Source organism: Mobula hypostoma, chromosome 21, assembly GCF_963921235.1.
Source record: "Mobula hypostoma chromosome 21, sMobHyp1.1, whole genome shotgun sequence".
Classification (NCBI taxonomy): Eukaryota; Metazoa; Chordata; class Chondrichthyes; order Myliobatiformes; family Myliobatidae; genus Mobula; species Mobula hypostoma.
The window spans coordinates 43701307-43721771 of NC_086117.1; the positions used below are offsets into that span (position 1 = coordinate 43701307).

The following is a 20465-nucleotide window of genomic DNA, read 5'->3' on the forward strand; positions in this document are numbered from 1 at the left end:
GATGGTTGATAGATGATCTGAGTCTTCTTGGAATTGATGGTAAGTCCAAGTTTCGTGTATGCACAGTTGATGGCAGTCAGAATCTGTTGTAGGTGGTTTTCTGAAAGAGCTACAACACTGTTGTCATCTGCGTATTGGAACTCGATGAGGGAACTCGTGGATGTCTTTGTTTTGGACTTGAGAGGGGCAAGACTGAAAAGTCTGCCATCTGTTCTGCAGACAATTTTGATCCCTGGGGTAGGTCGTCCTTGATAATGTGGATGATTGTCACAATGAAGATGGTGAACAAAGTTGGGGCAATCACGCATCCCTGTTTTACTCCTGATCTAACTTGAAAAGGCTCACAGTTACTGTTGCTGACCATGACTGTGGCAAGCATGCCATCATGGAGGAGTCTCAGGATTTGAATGTACTTTTCAGGGCATCCATAGGTGGATAGGACATCCCATAGGACTTCCCTTGATACCGAGTCAAAGGCTTTGGTGAGGTCAATGAATGCCATGTACAAAGGTTGAAGTTGTTCACAGCATTTTTCTTGTAGTTGTCGCATTGTGAAGATCATGTCGATTGCTCCACGTGATGGTCTGAAAGTCCAGAATCCAGAGTGAATTGACTTATTCAGTGCCATATTGTGTAGTTTAACGGTCAAGTTGTTGGAGTGTATGGTGTTGAAGGCAACTGTAGTTGATAAAAAGCATTCTGGTCTAGGTATCCTTATGCGTCAGATGTTCCAGTACAATGTGGAGAGTGATGGAAAAGGCATCCACGATTGATCTGTTTGTCTTATAGGATCATAAGGGGTTTTGACAAGGCGATATGGAATAATGTTTCCCTTAATTTTATAAAGGATGAGGAAGTGGAGGGATGGGTTAGTAAACTTGCTGATGAAACAAAGGTTGGGGGGTGTTTTGGATAGTGTGGAGGGCTGTCAGAGGTTACAGCGGGACATTGATAGGATGCAAAACTGGGCTGAGAATGGCAGATGGAGTTCAACCCAGATAAATGTGGGGTGGTTCATTTTGGTAGGTCAAATATGATGGCAGAATATAGTATTAATGGTAAGACTTTTGGCAGTGTGGAGGATCAGAGGGATCTTGGGGTCCGAGTCCATAGGACACTCAAAGCTGCTGCGCAGGTTGCCTCTGTGGTTAAGAAGGCATAAGGTGCATTGAGCTTCATCAACTGTGGGACTGAGTTCAAGAGCTGAGAGGTAATGTTACAGCTATATAGGACTCTGGTCAAATCCCACTTGGAGTACTGTGCTCTGTTCTGGTCACCTCACTACAGGAAGGATGTGGAAACTATAGAAAGGGTGCAGAGGAGATTTACAAGGATATTGCCTCGATTGAGGAGCATGCCTTATGAGAATAGGTTGAGTGAACTCAGCTTTTTCTCCTTGGAGCGACGGAGGATGAGAGGTGACCTGAGAGAGGTGTATAAGATGATGAGAGGCATTGATCGTGTGGATAGTCAGAGACTTTTCCCCAGGGCTGAAATGGCAATTACGAGAGGGCACAGTTTTAAGGTACTTGAAAGTAGGTACGGAGGAGATATCAGGCTTAAGTTTTTTAGGCAGAGAGTGGTGAGCGCGTGGAATGGGCTTCTGGTGATGATGGTGGAGGCGGATATGATAGAGACTCCTGGAAAGGTACATGGAGCTTAGAAAAATAGAGGGCTATGGGTAACTCTAGGTATTTTCTTAAGTAAGTACATGTTTGGCACAGCATTGTGGGCCAAAGGGCCTGTATTGTGCTGTAGTTTTTCTATGTTTCTATGTTTAATGTTTCTCTAGAATTAGAGGCCACTATTTTAATAAATATAAGCAGTTTTTCTCTCTCAGTGGGTCATGAGTGTTTGGAGCTCACTTCCTTAGAGAGTAGTAGAATCAAGGTCTCTGAATATTTATAAGGCAAAGGTGGAACGATTCTTGGTGAGTAAGATGATGGAAGATTATTTTGGGTAGACAGGATTCAGATGTTCATAAAATCACTCAGTGTGGAACAATTAGGTCCAGGTCATCCACATCAACCCGTGGGCACTCTTCCACTTGAATCCCAACCCAGAACTTGGTCTATAGTGTTCCATGACTTCCCAATTGAAGTGCTCATCTAAACACTTGTCAAATACTGTCAGCGATACAGTTTCAGTCACTCTCTTCGAGTAGTGTGTTCCAGATACTTGCCACTCTCTGAGTCAAGTAGGTCCCGTTCAACTCTCTTCTCACCTCCTTTCCACTTTCCCTAAACCTATGTTCTCTAGGTTCATGTGCCCATGATATGGGGTGTTTCCTGCAGTTTATCTATCTTTTCCCCTCAAAAATCTATGTGTTTCAGACATGTTGTCTCTTAACTTCCTTTGGTCCAGGAAGGACAAACCTAGCTGAGGTCTGACCAAGGTTTAATAAAGTTGTAGCGTAACCTCATGAAAGCCAGTATCCCATGTGCTTTCTTAACCATATTATATAAACGTGTTAGAATCTTCATGCTCTCCTGTTCCTTAATACTCCCTAAGGCTCTATCATTCCTGGTGTACGCCCTGGCCTCATCAGTGCTTTCAAAATGCAATACCTCACACATGGATTCAACTCAATCCGCCTCTTTTCTGCCTGTTTCAGCAATATATTGATATCACTCTGCAACCCACACAGTCAACTACTCTGGCGTTCTGTGTCATTAACAAATTTGCTGATCTTGCTTCCCACACTCACATCCAAGTCATTCAGAAAGATTACAAGCAACAAGGGTAACAGCACTGAATCTTATGGGACACCAGTAGTCATGGGCATCAAATTGCAAAAACAACATCTACGGTGCTGACTTCATCAATACGCTTTGTTACCTTTTTAAAGAATTCAATCTAATTTGCCTTTCACAAAGTTATGTTGGCTGCTCTGAGTAGTCCCTGCTTCCTAAATGATTATTAACCCACTTCCTCAGAATTTTTTTAGAATATCTTGCATACTACTTACAGTATTTGAGGTTGCAATGAGATCAACCATGATGTAATCAAATGGTGGAGTAGCCTCAAAGAGACAAGTGCTTTACTTACGTGAGTAATTCATATGTTAGTATGTCAGGAACGCAACCGATACACAGCTCTTTCTGAAAGTGCAGTTCCAACTAAACACAAGAAGCCTAAAACAGTCCCGGACAATAACAAGAGAAAATGCTATAAATACGCAACAAGTAAACCAGCACCTATTGAAAGAGAAACAACTGACATTTGAGGCTGATAACTTTAGATCAGAGGCATTAGCCCATTCTCACACAAATTGGAAAGGCTTATTGTCTGATATTGTTAAATTAAATTAGTCCCATGGACTATTACATTTCCAGATGTAAGTTAAGATGCTGTTCTTTAGGCTTAAATTAGGATTCATTAGAACAAGCTAAGAGATCAATGGCATAAAAATCAGAATGGGAACAGAATGGTGAATTAAATGTTAAGCAAGTTTCTCTATCCAGATCATCTCCCTATGTTTACCTCCTGCAGACAGTTCAACTGCAAATAACTCTCCCTTAGTTGACCTAACACTGTCTACTAATTCAGTTTTTCGTTAACTCCATCCTTTCACAGGTTATTAATAAATTCTCTTTATTAGCTCTAACCCTCCCACTTCTCAGCTGTTGACAAAGCAGTCAATCCGTTACAATTCCAGTGATCACAGCGACAAGATCCCCAAGAACCCCTTTTGTGTACTCTGACAACAAATATGCACACATCTCATATTAGGAGACCAACTAGTAATGTTAGTTTGTTTGCTGTGGATGCTCCATTAGTAACTAAACACTTGTTCCTTTCTTGGTCTTTATCTCCCTGGAACAAGCATTACAATCACTCCACTCCATTCTAACACTGTGTCAGTCTAAACCTAGAACTAGATTTCAACAATTAAGAGAAGTTTGGATAGGTACATGGATGGCAGGGATATGGAGGGTTATGGTCCAGAAGCAAGTCGATGGGACTAGGCAGTTTAAATGGTTGGAATCTCATGTGGATAGGCTGGTAAAGAAAGCTTTTGGTATGCTGGCCTTTATAAATCAGAGCATTGAGTATAGGAGTTGGGATGTAATGTTGAAATTGTATAAGGCATTGGTGAGGCCAAATTTGGAATATTGTGTACAGTTCTGGTCACCGAATTATAGGAAAGATATCAATAAAATTGAGAGAGTACAGAGGAGATTTACTAAAATGTTGCCTGGGTTTCATCTCCTAAGTTACAGAGAAAGGTTGAACAAGTTAGGTCTTTATTCTTTGGAGCGTAGAAGGTTGAGGGGGGACTTGATAGAGGTATTTAAAATTATGAGGGGTATAGATAGAGTTGACGTGGATAGGCCTTTTCCATTGAGAGTGGGGGAGATTCAAACAAGAGGACATGAGTTGAGAGTTAAAGGGCAAAAGTTTAGGGGTAACATGAGGGGGAACTTCTTTACTCAGAGAGTGGTAGCTGTGTGGAACGAGCTTCCAGCAGAAGTGGTTGAGGCAGGTTCGATGTTGTCATTTAAAGTTAAATCGGATAGATATATGGACAGGAAAGGAATGGAGGGTTATGGGCTGAGTGCAGGTCGGTGGGACTAGGTGAGAGTCAGAGTTTGGCACGGACTAGAAGGGCCAAGATGGCCTGTTTCCGTGCTGTAATTGTTATATGATTATATGCCATAGCTTAGATGGGCTGAAGAGCCTGTTTCTGTGCTGTACTTTTCTATGACTCTATTACCATCTTTGCAACATCATTCAAACAGCTCCTGAGGTGCTGTACTGAGCAAAAACAGAAGTATTTTTATCCAGGGCACAAGCATAGATATTAGTCCTGAGTGAATTTTGATATCAGTTAGCAAAGGAGTCAAACCCACCAAATCATATACAGGTCACCATCTGATTGTCAACACAATATGTACAAACCAGTTTTGTGATTTGCCCCAGCACAACAGAAAGCCCACTTACCAATATGCACCACAGTCAGCCGTGGAAGTTCGCTGAGAACACGTTTCTTATTAGCTTGTTCACCCATGACAGCCTCTGCTTGCAGGTACTCGGCCACTTTGATAACTTCCTTCTGAGCTCCAACTAATGGGCCCCAGGGTTTCCAAGTGCTTCCCCACAAGGACAAAGCTGAAGGGAAATGTGGACTTCCCACAACCAGAGCCTGAGATCTCCCAAACACCTGAACAGAAAGTCAAAGTAAGTTTAATATCAAAGTCCATTTATGTTACCCTATACTACCTTAAGATTCATTTTCTTGCAGGCATTTACAAGAAACTAAAGAAATGCAATAGAATTTATGAAAACTATACATAAACAAAGACTGACGAACAAGCAACATGAAAAAGAAGACAAATTCTGAAAATGAAAACAAATAATACTGTGAACATCTGGATGGCTGCCGGTGGCTAGTGGTGTTCTGCGGGGGTTTGTGTTGGGACCATTTCTTTTCATATTATATATCATTGATTTGATGATGGAATTGGTGGCTTTGTGCCCAAGTTTGCGGACGATACAAAGATAAGTGGAGGGGGAGAAAGTGTTGAGGAAGCAGGGAGTCTGCAGAAGGACTTAGACAGATTAGGAAAATGGGCAAATATGCAGCAGGTGGAATACAGTGTAGGGAAATGTATGGTCATGCACTTCAGTAGAAGGAATAAAGGTGCGGACTATTTTCAAAACAAAGAGAAAATTCAGAAATCAAAGGTGCAAAGGAACTTGGGAGTCCTCCTGCAGGGCACAACTTCAGAATACATAGATGTTCCTTTAGAACAGAGATAAAGAGGAGTTCATTTTGCCAGAGGAATCTGTAGAATTCATTGCCACAGATACCTATGGAGGCAAAATCACTAGGTATAGTTAAAGTGGAGGTTGATCATTTTGTATGGTCTAATATGAATTGTAGGGTCCTTGAAAGCAAACCTTTAGGTTATGGAATCAATTCAGAGTTGTGGTGAGTGAAGTTATCCACACTGGTTGAAAAGCTTGATAGTTGTAGGGTAATAACTGTTCCTTAACCTGGCGAAGTGGGACCAAAGACTCCTGTACCTTCTGCCTGATGGTAGTAGCATGAAGAGAGGATGGTGAGGTTCCTTGATGATGAATGCTGATTTTTTGTGGCAGCACTATATGTAAACATGCTCAATGGTAGGGAGGGCATTTTCTGTGATGGACTGAGCTGTAATCCTCCACATTCTGTAGATCTTTCCATTCCTGGGCACTGGTGTTTCCATACTAGGTCATAATGCAACCAGTTAGGATACTCTCCACTGTGCATCTATCCAAGTTAGTCAAAATTTTAGGGGCTATGCCAAATCTATGCAAACTTCTAGGAAATAAGAGGAGCTGCCATGCCTTCTTTTTAGCATTTGGTCCCAGAAGAGGTCTTTGGATACGCTAATGCCAAAGAATTTAAAGCTATTTAAGGTTTATCAGAGAAAGAGCTTTCTGTCAAACATTATTATTACTGCACCAGATTTCATTACTGCAACAGATTTCCAATCAGTAAATTGGACGTCAATAACCTTCAATCCCAATCAGATATGTCTGTTCAGCTTTTACTGAAGGAAGGCAATAATGAGATTTGTGTATACATAAAGCAGAAAATTTCAGGCGGAGTCTGTGGAGAGAGAATTTGGTCAGTTTCAGATCAATGACCATTTGTAAGGTAAATTCAGATAAAATACTAACAACTGAAATGATCACTCTGCTTCTCTCTTCATAGATCATGCCTGTCACGCATATATATTTTTTGTGTGACTCTATGTTTACTTGCTATTTTATATGTGCTAGTTCGCTAGTTCGAGCCTTGGCTGAGGCAGCGTGTGCGTCCTTGAGCAAGGCACTTAACCACACATTGCTCTGCGACGACACCGGTGCCAAGCTGTATGGGTCCTCATGCCCTTCCCTCGGATAACATCGGTGGCATGGAGAGGGGAGGCTTGCTGCATGGGCCACTGCTGGTCTTCCATACAACTTTGCCCCGCCCTGCATCCTGGAAACCTTCCAAGGCGCAAATCCATGGTCTCACGAGAGTAACGGATGCCTGTAATATGTGCTATCTGTGCCTTATGCTGTGTGTGACTGTACAGTGTTTTGTACTGCGGCCGCGGAGGAATGATGTTTTGTTTGGCTGTGTTCATGCTTACATGTATGGTTGAATGATAATTAAACTTGAACTTGATTACCCAAGTATTTATGCATTATTTTGGCACTTAATTCATATTTTCAGCATCCACAGTATTTTGCTTTTGGATGTTTATAGCACCCTTCAAACTTATGATGTTCCAAACCACTTTACAGCAAATAAAATTTCTTACAGTGTAATCACAACTAACACATGAAATAGCAGTAGCCAATTATACACAGCAAAGTCCCTCTACAAGCAATGAGCAGATAACCTGTCTACAGTATATGTTGATAAGAACCCAGAACAGTACAATGCGGGGTCAGTCCCTTTGGTCCACAATGTTGTGCCAAAGTAATTAAATTAGTAATTAATTCCCAAATATATCCTTCCATTTTCCTGCACGTTCATATGAAGCCTAGTATTTGCCTCCACCACCAGCCCTGATTTCCAGCCACCCATCACTCTGTGTAAAAAAAACTTGACCTGCATGCTTCCTTTGAAGTTACCCCCTCTCAGCTTAAATGCAAACTCTCTGGTATTAGACTTTTCAACCCTGGGTTAAAGAAACCAGCTGTCTACTCTATACTTCTCATAATTTTATGAACCTCTATCAGATCTCCCCTCAGCTACTGTCACTCCACAGAAAACAACCCAATTTGTCCCATCTCTTTATAGCACATGTCCTGCAATCCAGGCCTCAACCTGGTAAAGCTCTTCTGCACCCTCTCCAAAGCTTCCCATAATGGGACGACTGGATCCAACAAGTGGTACAGAAGTTTGTCTTAAATGTTTTTCTTTTGATCGTAAGATCCTATTGGACATTGGTAATACAAAATATCGCAAGTCCAGTTCATTGGTTCATTGTCGAGACCAACACTCGGGGGAGCTGCGTGGCTTTGGTTGTTGAATGACCAAACCCTCATGCAGCGGCATCATGTCTTACAGCTGCCCAGGGGAGGTGGTGTGGGAGACAACAGAGGCGTTGCGGGTGCGCTGGAATCCGTGCTGGGTTGGGGCTGGTCCCTGCAGGCCGGCTCTCCTGTCGGTACTGCCTTTTAATACTCGCTTCCTGGAAGACAAGCTGCATTGCCCTTGTCTGAAGCTGACCCAGCACAAGCTGAAGAACTGCTGCTTGCTTGTTCTTGCAGAAACATGGCTTCAGGCCAAACCACTCAGGGAGTTGTACTAATATAATTCTGTGACTACATCTGCTATCATAACTATATGTGCTGTGTTCTGTATGTACTCTAGTTTTTCATTTAGCTGTATACACATATATGGTTGATGCCAATTAAACTTGAACTCCTGATGCAAGCTAACTAGAATTTTATAAAGCTTTAACTTAACTTCCTGACTCTTGAACTCCTTTTATTGACTAAATGCTGTATGCCTTCTTTACCATCCTGAGCCTTCTTTACCAACCTGTGTAGCCACTTTCAGGGAGCACTGGACTTGCAACCACGATCTCTTTGCATGTCAACACAGATAAGGGTCTTATCACTTTATCTCCCAAAGTACAACTCTTCACATTTGGCCAGGTTAAACTCCATCTGCTATTTCTCCACCAATATCTACAAATGATCTATATCCCACTGTATCCTTTGCCTGTATTCTTAGCCATCTACAACACCATCAATCTTCATATTACCTGCAAATTCACTAACCCACCCATCTATATTTTCACCTCAATTATTTGCAGTTGAAGTCAGAAGTTTACATACACCTTAGCCAAATACATTTAAACTCAGTTTTTCACAATTCCTGACATTTAAGCCTAGAAACCATTCCCTGTCTTAGGTCAGTTAGGATCACTATTTTAAGAATGAGAAATGTCAGAATAATAGTAGAGAGAATGAGTTATTTCAACTTTTATTTCTTTCATCACTTTTCCAGTGGGTCAGAAGTTTACATACACTTTGTTAGTATTTGGTAGCATTGCCTTTAAATTGTTTAACTTGGGTCAAACATTTTGGGTAGCCTTCCACAAGCTTCTCACAGCAAGTTGCTGGAATTTTGTTCCATTCCTCCAGACCTCCAGAATAAGTCATTCTCTCTACTATTATTCTGACATTTCACATTCTTAAAATAAAAGCAGCTATCCTAACTGACCTAAGACAGGGAATGTTTTCTAGGCTTAAATGTCAGGAATTGTGAAAAACTGCATTTAAATGTATTTGGCTAAGGTGTATGTAAACTTCTGACTTCAACTGTATATCTATCACAATCAGCAGAAGTGCCACTACAGATCTCTGTGGAAAACCACTAGTCACAGATCTCCAGCTAGAAAAAGTCCCATCGACCCTACCCTCTGTCTCCCAATGAGTAAGCCAGCTCTGAATCTGAATGGCCAATGGCCAATTCACAGTAGTGGATCCCATACATCATAATCTTCTGGATAAACCTCTCATCAGGGATTACTAAATTTCTTGTAGACGACATCCACAACAGTACCTTCATTAATCTCCTTGCCCTGCACAAAAGCTATGCTAACTGTTCCTAATTAGGGCATGGCTTTCTAAAGGCTCATACAGTCCCAAGAATCCTACAAATAGCTTCCCTACCTCTGATTGTTGTAAAAATAGTTAGATGTTAAATCAGATTCGTATTCATTTATCCCTCACAAGTAAATCGAAACATACAGAGAAATGCAGAGTTTGCATTTACAACCAACATACCCAAGGATGTGCTGAGGGCATAGGAGATTGTTGTAGGAAAATGACACTGTAGTGAAAGATCAACAATGATCTTATTGCAGGAGCATGAAGGGCAGATGTCCTGCTCCTACTTCTATGTTCTGGTCTTGGAGCCTTTGTCCTTTACAAATGCAAACAGCTTCTAGATCTGTGGATAAATTTTCTTGCTAGAAGCCTTATCATATTCAGGTTGTAGGGAATACACATTCCATTCAGCATTTCATCTGCATTTTGGAAGATGACAGCAAGTGCATCCATCATCTTTTCTGCTACTCTTCGCACCTGAATTGTTATCTATTCCTTTTTTCACAGATGCTGCCTATTCTGCTGAGTTTCCCCAGCATTTTATATTTCAGACTTCCAGCATCTTCAGCTTTTTATCTAATTGCCAAATCTTTCATAACTGCATGTTCTGACTGGCTACATCACCATCTGGTACCGGAGTTGCAAGGCGTCTGACCCGCAAGTCCCTACAAAGTATTTCCAAACTGCTGAGAGGATTATCGGAGTCTCTCATCTTCCCATCAGAGATATTTATTTATTTAGATATACTGTACAGAACAGGTCCTTCTGGCCCAACGAGATGCACCATCCAGCAGCCCATCTATATTTAACACCAGCCTAATCACAGGACAGGACAATTTACAATGATTAGTTAACCTACCAACTGGTACGTCATTGGACTGTGGGAGGAAATCGGAGCGCTCGGACGAAACCCATGCACTCACAGGGAGAACGTACAAACTCCTTACAGGGAGCTTCAGAATTGAACTCCAAAGTCCGGAATGACCTGAGCTGTCATAGTGATGTGCCAACTGTTACGCTACCATGGTGTATCAGGAGTGCTGCATACGCACAGTCCTTAGCTTTGTCAATGATCCCTCCCATAGGTCCAACAATATCTTTGACTCCCCTACCTTCAGGCAGAAGGTTCCATAGCATTAGTACAAGAACTGTTAGAATGGGAAACAGCTTCTTCTCCCATGCCATAAGACTGTTGAACGCTCTACCGCTGCCCAGGACTCAGAACCAGTACAATGATACTGTTTACTTCTGAAGCTTGTGTCATAAATGCACTTTATTATTTGTTAGTTTACTAGTGGTAACATTATTGAATGCGTTATGTGTGTAAGTTATACGTACTGAGTTGTGCACCTTGGTCCGGAGGAATGTTGTTTCCTTTGGAGGTATATATGTGTACAGATGAATGACAATAAACTGAACTTGAACTTGTCATTTTGCAGATCCTGGGGATTAGTTGGCATTCAAATCAATTCACTTTTCCAACTCTCTTTTCTTACTAATTCTAATTTATTACCGTTCCCCATTCTCTCCAAAACTGTTGTTATTTTATGTGAGGTTTAAGGTTTGCTATTTAAAGTATAGTCTGCACAGAATGTGATTGTAAAATAGTCTAAATACAACTTTTTCTAAATAAAAACCAAATTTCATTCAATGTTGAACAATACTTTACTGGGTTAATATCAAGAACCAGACTAAAAGGTAATACAGCCTCTGTTCACATACTTGCCTGCTTGAATGGAAGAATGATGTATGGTGAGCTGGCAACAATTGTGTTGGTGGACGTGCAGTGAACCAGGTGACTCACAGTGTCCATGAGTCCCACCTTCTGCAAACCACAAAGTTCCTGCTGAGAACCACCCATATGTTCCAACATAGTCATTGTTGAAACAGACCCTAAATCACAGAAAAAAAGAGAAATCCTGGAAAACTGGAAGCAAATGAAGGATTTAACTTCGGCAGCAAAGCTTAGTGTTTTAAAGCTGACAGGAGTCTGTCCTCAAGATGGAGAGCATGATTCAAAACATGCAAAGCACACTTGTCCAAAACTTCTATTAATTTTCATTAAAATTGATCACAATACGGCCGTGACAAAGACTTATTGGCTCAGTAATTAACATCACTATGCATGTACAGTGGCCTTTGCATAAATGTGGATTTCAAAAGTGTTATACAGAACCTTATGGATGTAGACTGGGACATGCTGCTGGAGGGGAAACAACATTCATTAAGTGGGCAAACACAAGGAAATCTGCAGATGCTGGAATTTCAAGCAACACACGTAAAAGTTGCTGGTGAACGCAGCAGGCCAGGCAGCATCTATAGGAAGAGGTACAGTCGACGTTTCGGGCCGAGACTCTTCGTCAGGACTAACTGAAAGAAGAGATAGTAAGAGATTTCTTTCAGTTAGTGCTGACGAAGGGTCTCAGCCCGAAACGTTGACTGTACCTCTTCCCATAGATGGTGCCTGGCCTGCTGCGTTCACCAGCAACTTTTATGTGTGTTCATTATGTGGGAGGCATTTAAAAGCAAGGTACAAAGAGTTCAGAGTCAACATGTCCCTGTAAGAGTAAGAAACAAAGGTGGTAAGATTAGGGGACCTTGGTTAACAAAGTATATTGAACATTTGATCAGGGGAAAAGAAAAAATCGTTGCATCACGTATTGAAAATTCGTATCAAATGAGTCCTTTGAGGTTTATCGGGAATATAGGAGAGAATGTAAGAAAGAAAAAAGGAGGGCAAAATGACCTAGCCAATTAGTACTCAGAAAAATCCAAAAATCTTTAAAAAGTATATTAGATGCAAGAGGGTTGTTAAAGAAAGAACACGTCCCCTGATAGACCAGAGAGGTAATCTATGTGTGCAGCCAGGAGATGTAAATAATGTACTGAATGAATGGTCATGTCAGCATTCACCAGGGAGAAGGATGGGCAGGCTGGGGAGTTAAGCGGGGTGGGGGGGCACATTCATATTCCTGAGTACATCAGAATCAGAATCAGATCAGAATCAGGTTTATTATCACCGGCATGTGACGTGAAATTTGTTAACTTAGCAGCAGCAGTTCAATGCAATTCATAATATAGAAGAAAAAAATAGTAAATAAATAAGTAAATCAATTACAGTATACGTATATTGAATAGATTAAAAATCCTGCAAGAACAGAAATACTGTATATTAAAAAAAAGTGAGGTAGTGTCCAAGGGTTCAATGTCCATTTAGGAATCAGATGGCAGAGGGGAAGAAGCTGTTCCTGAATCGCTGAGTGTGTGCCTTCAGGCTTCTGTACTCCTAACTGATGGTAAGCAGGAAGAGAAATTCTGGAGCACATTTGGGTGGAAAGTTTCCAGGGCCTTACAGAATACATCCCAGACATAAACACAAAATTCTGCTGATGCCAGAAAGCCTGAGCAACATACACAAAATGCTTGGGAAGGATCTTGGCACATAACATCAACTGTTTATTCCCCTCCATATATGCTGCCTGACCTGCTGAGTTCCCCCAGCTCTTGGCTCCATCCCTCCCCCTCCTGTCTTCTCCTGTCATTTTGGATCTCCTCCTCCCCCTCCCACTTTCAAATCTCTTACTATCTCTTCCTTCAGTTAGTCCTGATGAAGGGTCTTGGCCCGAAACGTTGACTGTACCTCTTCCTAGAGATGCTGCCTGGCCTGCTGTGTTCACCAGCAACTTTGATGTGTGTTTCTTGTCCCCATCATTTTGTGTGCATTGCTCAGGATCTATTCTATTTTGCTTAGGGAAGCAAAAGAGGAGATTACTGGGGCTCTGAAAGAGATTTTTACATCTTTGCTAGCCATGGATGATGCACTGAAAGATCACTAATGCCCCCCTATTCAATGAAAGCAGTAGAGATAAGCCTGTAGACTACAAACTGAGAGCCTTACATCAATGTTACTTTTAATAGGCCAAGGTATTGAGAATAAGAGGTAGGATATTATATTGAAGCTGTACAAAACATTTGTTCAACTGCAGAGTCTAGATAGGCATCATGATTGGCGTGTATGAAATGGATTGAAAGGGCCATTTCTTTGCTGCATAAATCAAGTATTTTATAACTTGTATGCCTTAGGCATAAAATACCAAACTAAACTGAATGATGTAGCCAATATTGTATTGATAAAATTCAATTATGTACTGCTCAAGATGCTCTGCAGAACAGCATTCCTATGTTAATACGTGTTAAATGGATCTATTTCAATGGGGGTACCTTGCTCACATTATTGAAGGAAGCAAGGCAGATTAATAAAGCAATCAATGAATCAAATAAGATATCTGCTGTTAAACAAACGAGAATTGAACACAAGAAGCTAGGAAAAAGGTCGCATCTTGCCCCTTAAGCCTGCCCCATTCATTATGATCGTGGTTGTTCCCTCTGAGGACCTGTTTCTATGTCAGCTCCCCTCAGGCATCAACCTTCAGACCTCTTTAAAATTTTCAAGTTTGGCCTGGTTAGTATACTGTTAGCATAAAGTAGATCTTTGTAGAGTCTATGAAAGGCTAACTAGAACGGCTCTCAAGATGATTTTTTTGTGATGTAGATTGTCTGTGGAAACTGGGATTGTGCTCATTAAAGACAAATAAGAAAAAGCCCTTCAGCCCATGAGGTTTGTGCTGAACAAGATGCCAAATTAATCTAACCCCTTCTGCCTGCACATGACCATATACCTCCATTCACTACATATTCTTCTGCCTATCTGAAAACCATTATCCAATTCTATTTACTTCCACCAGCATCTTCTGTCAGCAGGTTTCACCACTCTTTGTAAGAACTTGCCCTGCACGTGTCCTTTAAACTTTGCCCCACTTTCCTTAAAGCTATGCCCTTCAAGTTGTGTCATGTTTTGATAAATTGAGTAAGGAATACCACATCCCAATAACCAAAGGGTTCACAATCAGAAAGCACAGGTGGACAATGGAATCAGAGGTGATATAAAGAATTACTTTATTGTGAAATATGGAATTTGGAGTTCAGTGACTGATAGGATAGGGAATACAGATTCAATATCAGATATCAAAAGGGAATTGGATAAGTGATTGAGGAAGAAATGTTGAAGTGATAGACAGGGAGAGAGTAACAGGAACTATCTTCCAAAGAAATAGTACCAATTTAATGGAGTGAGTGGCGTCCTTCTCTGTTAAATCAATCCAGTGTTAACAATGTCACCTACATTTATTGGCACCAGAATCTGCAACTGCCCAGATTTCCAATGGGCAGCAGTTGACCACCTGTTGGCCCTGATTAATGAATTCTGTAGCACAACTTGCCCCATTAATATGCTTGTTTGCATCAGAGACCAACTTATAACATTTGTCATAAAAAATGTCCCTCTTTGACTTTGAAACAGGTGAGCTGCCACTGAGCCGTGACAAATATGTCTTTTGAATGTGTTTATGACATTTACAATGGAAGAGATGTGTTTTCTTGGAGGTATAATCAGTGATATTTGGGAGAGACATAATTTAGTATTCTCAAGCCAAATAAATGAAATGTAATATATTAAATGAAGTGTGATATAAGGTATTGGAACTGTTGCATAAAGAAATTAATTACCTGATCTTACATCTGAAGTAAATTTACTTTTTGTTTTATTCTTCGAAACTTCAACTAAATTAGCTATAACTTCAACAGCAAACAGTGATGGTGCAAGGGTAATCCAAAACTTCTCTCCCAGCGTTTTATTCTTCAAATCCGGCAGGTTTGCAAAGGGAATCTTGGATTAAAAAAAAAGATTTCCATCAGATTTAGAAAGCAGGAAGTAAGGGAGCTAGATAAAAACAAGCAAAGCTATAATAACCTCTATTGCAGGGTAAACTCACCAACTGAAAATGAACTGACAGATTCTGCAGAATGCGCAACATTTGACTGTAACTTATAAAGGGTGCTATATTTAGAGTTTAGTATGTTTTAACCAATCACAAATAAGAGAAAATCTGCTGATGCTGGAAATCCAAGTAATACACACAAAATGCTGGTGGAACTCAGCAGGCCAGGCAGCATCTATGGAAAAGAGTACATTTAACATTTCGGCCCAAGAGCCTTTAGCAGGACACAGTCATCTGTACTCTTTTCCATAGATGGTGCCTGGCCTGCTGAGTTCCACCAGCATTTTGTGTGTGTTGCTATGTTTTAACCAAGTTTAGTTTCTGTTAGTATGAGGAGGTCCTAAAAGGTGAGTTTAGGGAGTTACGTGCCAAGTTGAAGGACAGGATCTCCAGGATAGCATTCTGAGGATTGCTACCAGTGCCACGTGCAGGCGGATTTAGAAATAGTAAGATAGCGCAGATCAACACGTGGCTGAAGACATGGTGCAGGAGGAAGGGCTTCAGATTTATAGAAAATTGGGCAGTTTTCCAGGGAAGGTGGGACCTTTTCTGGTGGGACGGTTTACAACTGAACTGGAGGCGGACAAATATTCTTGCAGGTAGGTTTGCTAGAGAGGCTCCGATAGATTTAAACTAGATACAAGGGGGAGGGGAAACAGAGTGTAGGAACAGGTGTAGGGGAGAAGGAAGATAAAGAAAATATTAAAGTTGTTTGCACCATTAGTGATAAACAGAGAGTAAGAGGTGGAAAATTTCTTAAATGCATTTATTTTAATGCTAGGAGCACTATAAGAAAGGTGGATGAGCTTAAAGCATGGATTGATACCTGGAAGTATGATGTGGTAGCTATTAGTGAAACATGGTTACAGGAGGGGTGTGATTGACAACTAAATATTCCTGGATTTAATTGCTTCAGGTGTGATAGAATCGGAGGGACAAGAGGGGAGGTGTTGCATTGCTTGTCAGAGAAAATAGTACAGTGGTGCTCTGGCAGGATAGATTAGAGGGCTTGTCTAGGGAGGCTATTTGGGTGGATTTGAGGAATGGGAAAGGTGTAGTAACACTTAAGGGGGTGTATTATAGACCACCAAATGGGGAGTGAGAATTGGAGGAGAAAATTTGTAAGGAGATAGCAGATATTTGTAGTAAGCACAATGTTGTGATTGTGGGAGATACTAATTTTCCACACATAGACTGGGAAGCCCATACTGTAAAAGGGCTGGATGGTTTGGAGTTTGCAAAATGTGTGCAGGATAGTGTTTTGCAGCAATACATAGAGGTACCAACTACAGAAGGGGCAGTCTTGGATCTCTTGTTAGGGAATGAGATAGGTCAGGTGATGGAGGTTTATGTTGGGGAGCACTTCGGGTCCAGTGATCACAATGCCATTAGTTTCAATATAATTATGGAGAAGGATAGGTCTGGACCCAGGGTTGAGATTTTAGATTGGAGAAAGGCTAACTTTGAGGAGATGCAAGAGGAGTTAGAAGGAGTGGATTGGGGCAATTTGTTTTATGGGAAGAATGTAATAGAGAAATGGAGGTCATTTAAAGGTGAAATTTTGAGGGTACAAAACCTTTATGTTCCTGTTAGGTTGAAAGGAAAGATTAAAAGTTTGAGAGAGCCATGGTTTTCAAGGGGTATTGGAAACTTGGTTCGGAAAAAGAGGGAGAGATATCTGCAATAAATATAGGAAGCATGGAGTAAATGAGGTGCTCGAGGAATATAAAGAATGTAAAAAGAATCTTAAGAAAGAAATTAGAAAAGCTAAAAAAAGATATGAGGTTGCTTTGGCAAGTAAGGTGGAAATAAAACCCAAGGGTTTCTACAGTTATATTAATAGCAAAACGATAGTGAGGGATAAAATTGGTCCCTTCGGTATTCACTAAGGAGAAGGATATTGAATTGTGTAAGATAAGGGAAACAGGTAGGGAAGTTATGGAAACTATGATGATTAAAGAAGAGGAAGTACTGGAGCTTTTAAGGAATATAAAAGTGGATAAGTCTCCAGGTCCTGACAGGATATTCCCTAGGATCTTGAGGGAAGTAGAGTGTGGAAATAGCAGGGGCTCTGACAGAAATATTTCAAATGTGATTAGAAACGGGGATGGTGCTGGAGGATTGGCGTATTGCTCATGTTGTTCCATTGTTTAAAAAGGGTTCCAAGAGTAAACCTAGCAATTATCGGCCTGTGAGTTTGATGTCAGTGGTGGGCAAACTGATGGAAAGTATTCTTAGAAATGGTAAATATAATTATCTGGATAGACAGGGTCTGATTGGGAACAGACAACATGGATTTGTGCTTGGAAGGTCATGTTTGACAAACCTTATTGAATTTTTTGAAGAGGTTACTAGGAAAGTTGACGAGGGTAAAGCAGTGGATGTTGTCTATATGGACTTCAGTAAGGCGTTTGACAAGGTCCCACATGGAAGGCTAGTTAGGAAGGTTCAATCGTTAGGTATTAATATTGAAGTAGTAAAATGGATTCAGCAGTGGCTGGATGGGAGACGCCAGAGAGTAGTGATGGATAACTGTTTGTCACATTGGAGGCCGGTGACTAGTGGTGTGCCTCAGGGATCTGTACTGGGTCCAGTGTTGTTTGTCATATTCATTAATGATCTGGATGATGGGTGGTAAATTGGATGAGTAAGTATGCAGATGATACTAAGATAGGTGGAGTTGTGGATAATGAAGTAGGTTTTCAAAGCTTGCAGAGAGATTTAGGCCATTTAGAAGAGTGGGCTGAAAGATGGCAGATGAAGTTTAATGCTGATAAATGTGAGGTGCTACATTTTGGTAGGACTAATCAAAATAGGACATACATGGTAAATGGTAGGGCATTGAAGAATGCAGTAGAACAGAATGATCTAGGAATAATGGTGCATAGTTCCCTGAAGGTGGAATCTCATGTGGATAGGGTGGTGAAGAAAGCTTTTGGTATGCTGGCCTTTATAAATCCGAGCATTGAGTATAGGAGTTGGGATGTAATGTTGAAATTGTAGAAGGCATTGGTGAGGCCAAATTTGGGGTATTGTGTACAGTTTTGGTCACCAAATTATAGGAAAGATGTCAACAAAATAGAGAGAGTACAGAGAAGATTTACTAGAATGTTACAGAGAAAGGCTGAACGAGTTGGGTTTTATTCTTTGGAACGTAGAAGGTTGAGGGGGGACTTAATAGAGGTATTTAAAATTATGAGGGGGATAGATAGAGTTGACGTGGATAGGCTTTTTCCATTGAGAGTGGGGGAGATTCAAACAAGAAGACATGAGTGGAGAGTTAAAGGGCAAAAGTTTAGGGGTAACATGAGGGGGAATGAGGGGTAGCTGTGTGGAATGAGCTTCCAGCAGAAGTGGTTCAGGCAGGTTTGATGTTGTCGTTTAAAGTTAAATTGGACAGCTATATGGACAGGAAAGGAACGGAGGGTTATGGGCTGAGTGCAGGTCGGTGGGACTAGGTGAGAGTAAGAGTTCGGCACGGACTAGAAGGGCCGAGATGGCCTGTTTTCATGCTGTAATTGTTATATGGTTATATGGTTTTATATGTTATTTGGGTTTTAGGAATGCAAAGCTATTATTCCAATTGCTCAGCGGATAAATGCCCAGTAAGATGGGATATTGAATCAAATCAAGGAGATGATTTCAGTCTGGATCTCTCTAATATTTACTAGTTACCACATGAAGTTTTCTGATTACTCTGCCATAGTTGGATGCATCAGCAAGGGAGATGAGGCTGAGTGCAGGGCTACGGTAGGAAACTTTGTCACATGGTGTGAGCAGAATTATCTGCAGCTTAATGTGAAAAAGACTAAGGAGCTGGTGGTAGACCTGAGGAGAGCTAAGGTACTGGTGACCCCTGTTTCCATCCAGGGGGTCAGTGTGGACATGGTGGAGGATTACAAATACCTGGGGATATGAATTGACAATAAACTGGACTGGTCAAAGAACACTGAGGCTGTCTACAAGAAGGGGCAGAGCCGTCTCTATTTCCTGAGGAGACTGAGGTCCTTTAACATCTGCCAAACGATGCTGAGGATGTTTTACGAGTCTGTGGTGGCCAGTGAGATCATGTTTGTTGTTGTGTGCTGGGGCAGCAGGCTGAGGGTAGCAGACACCAACAGAATCAACAAACTCATTCATAAGGCCAGTGATGTTGTGGGGATGGAACCGGACTCTCTGACGGTGGTGTCTGAAAAGAGGATGCTGTCAAGTTGCATGCCATCTTGGACAATGTCTCCCATCCACTACACAATGTACTGGTTGGGCACAGGAGTACATTTAGCCAGAGACTCATTCCACCGAGATGCAACATAGAGCATCATAGGAAGTCATTCCTGCCTGTGGCCATCAAACTTTACAACTCCTCCCTTGGAGGTTCAGACACCCTGAGCCAATAGGCTAGTCCTGGACTTATTTCCTGGCATAATTTACGTATTACTATTTAACTATTTATGGTTTTATTACAATTTAATTATTTATGGTGCAACTGTAACGAAAACCAATTTCCCCCGGGATCAATAAAGTATGACTACTACTACGACTACTACTACTACTGAAATAGCAAGGACAATATTAGGTCATCAATGATGAAATGTCATTGACTTAAAATTTTCCAAATATACCTGTCCCACCGTTAAGCTTCCCTGTAAGCAATCTGAAGGGACTGCTCCCTCTGAGACAAAATGTCCAATGTAAGTCATCCACTTCCCATAAAACCTCCCTGTATAACTAGAGGAGTAACAACATCTATTGGTTAACCTGTTGTTCCCATCAAAATTGTTCTTATCATCCATGTAAGCAGGTCCAGGTGGAAAAGACAAGGTAGTTGTCAACGTTACAGCCTCTTAGCTGTGCCTGATAACTTCACATCTCCACTACGAGTTTCCCAAACTCTTTCTCAGATACATTTCCATCAAAATCACAGTTTTCATCACCTTCTACACATAAACAGGTTTGGAGTTTCTTTTGTCACTTGGCTCACATACTAATCTAGCCTGTAGCTCAAGAATTTTCTAAAAA

At 41.1% G+C, this 20465-nt stretch overlaps 1 protein-coding gene across 1 annotated transcript in view; it reads right to left on the minus strand.

Moving 5' to 3' along the window:
• Positions 1-3638: 3638 nt before the first annotated feature.
• The window catches only part of LOC134360093 (tetratricopeptide repeat protein 28-like), a 76220-nt gene continuing 59393 nt past the window's right edge, over positions 3639-20465 (minus strand). The window contains exons 10-13 of the mRNA XM_063074173.1: positions 15175-15334; positions 11336-11502; positions 4945-5164; positions 3639-3700 (exon numbers count right to left, since the gene is read on the minus strand). Coding sequence (XP_062930243.1) covers positions 3639-3700; positions 4945-5164; positions 11336-11502; positions 15175-15334 — 609 coding nt within the window. The remainder of the gene's footprint in view (positions 3701-4944; positions 5165-11335; positions 11503-15174; positions 15335-20465) is intronic.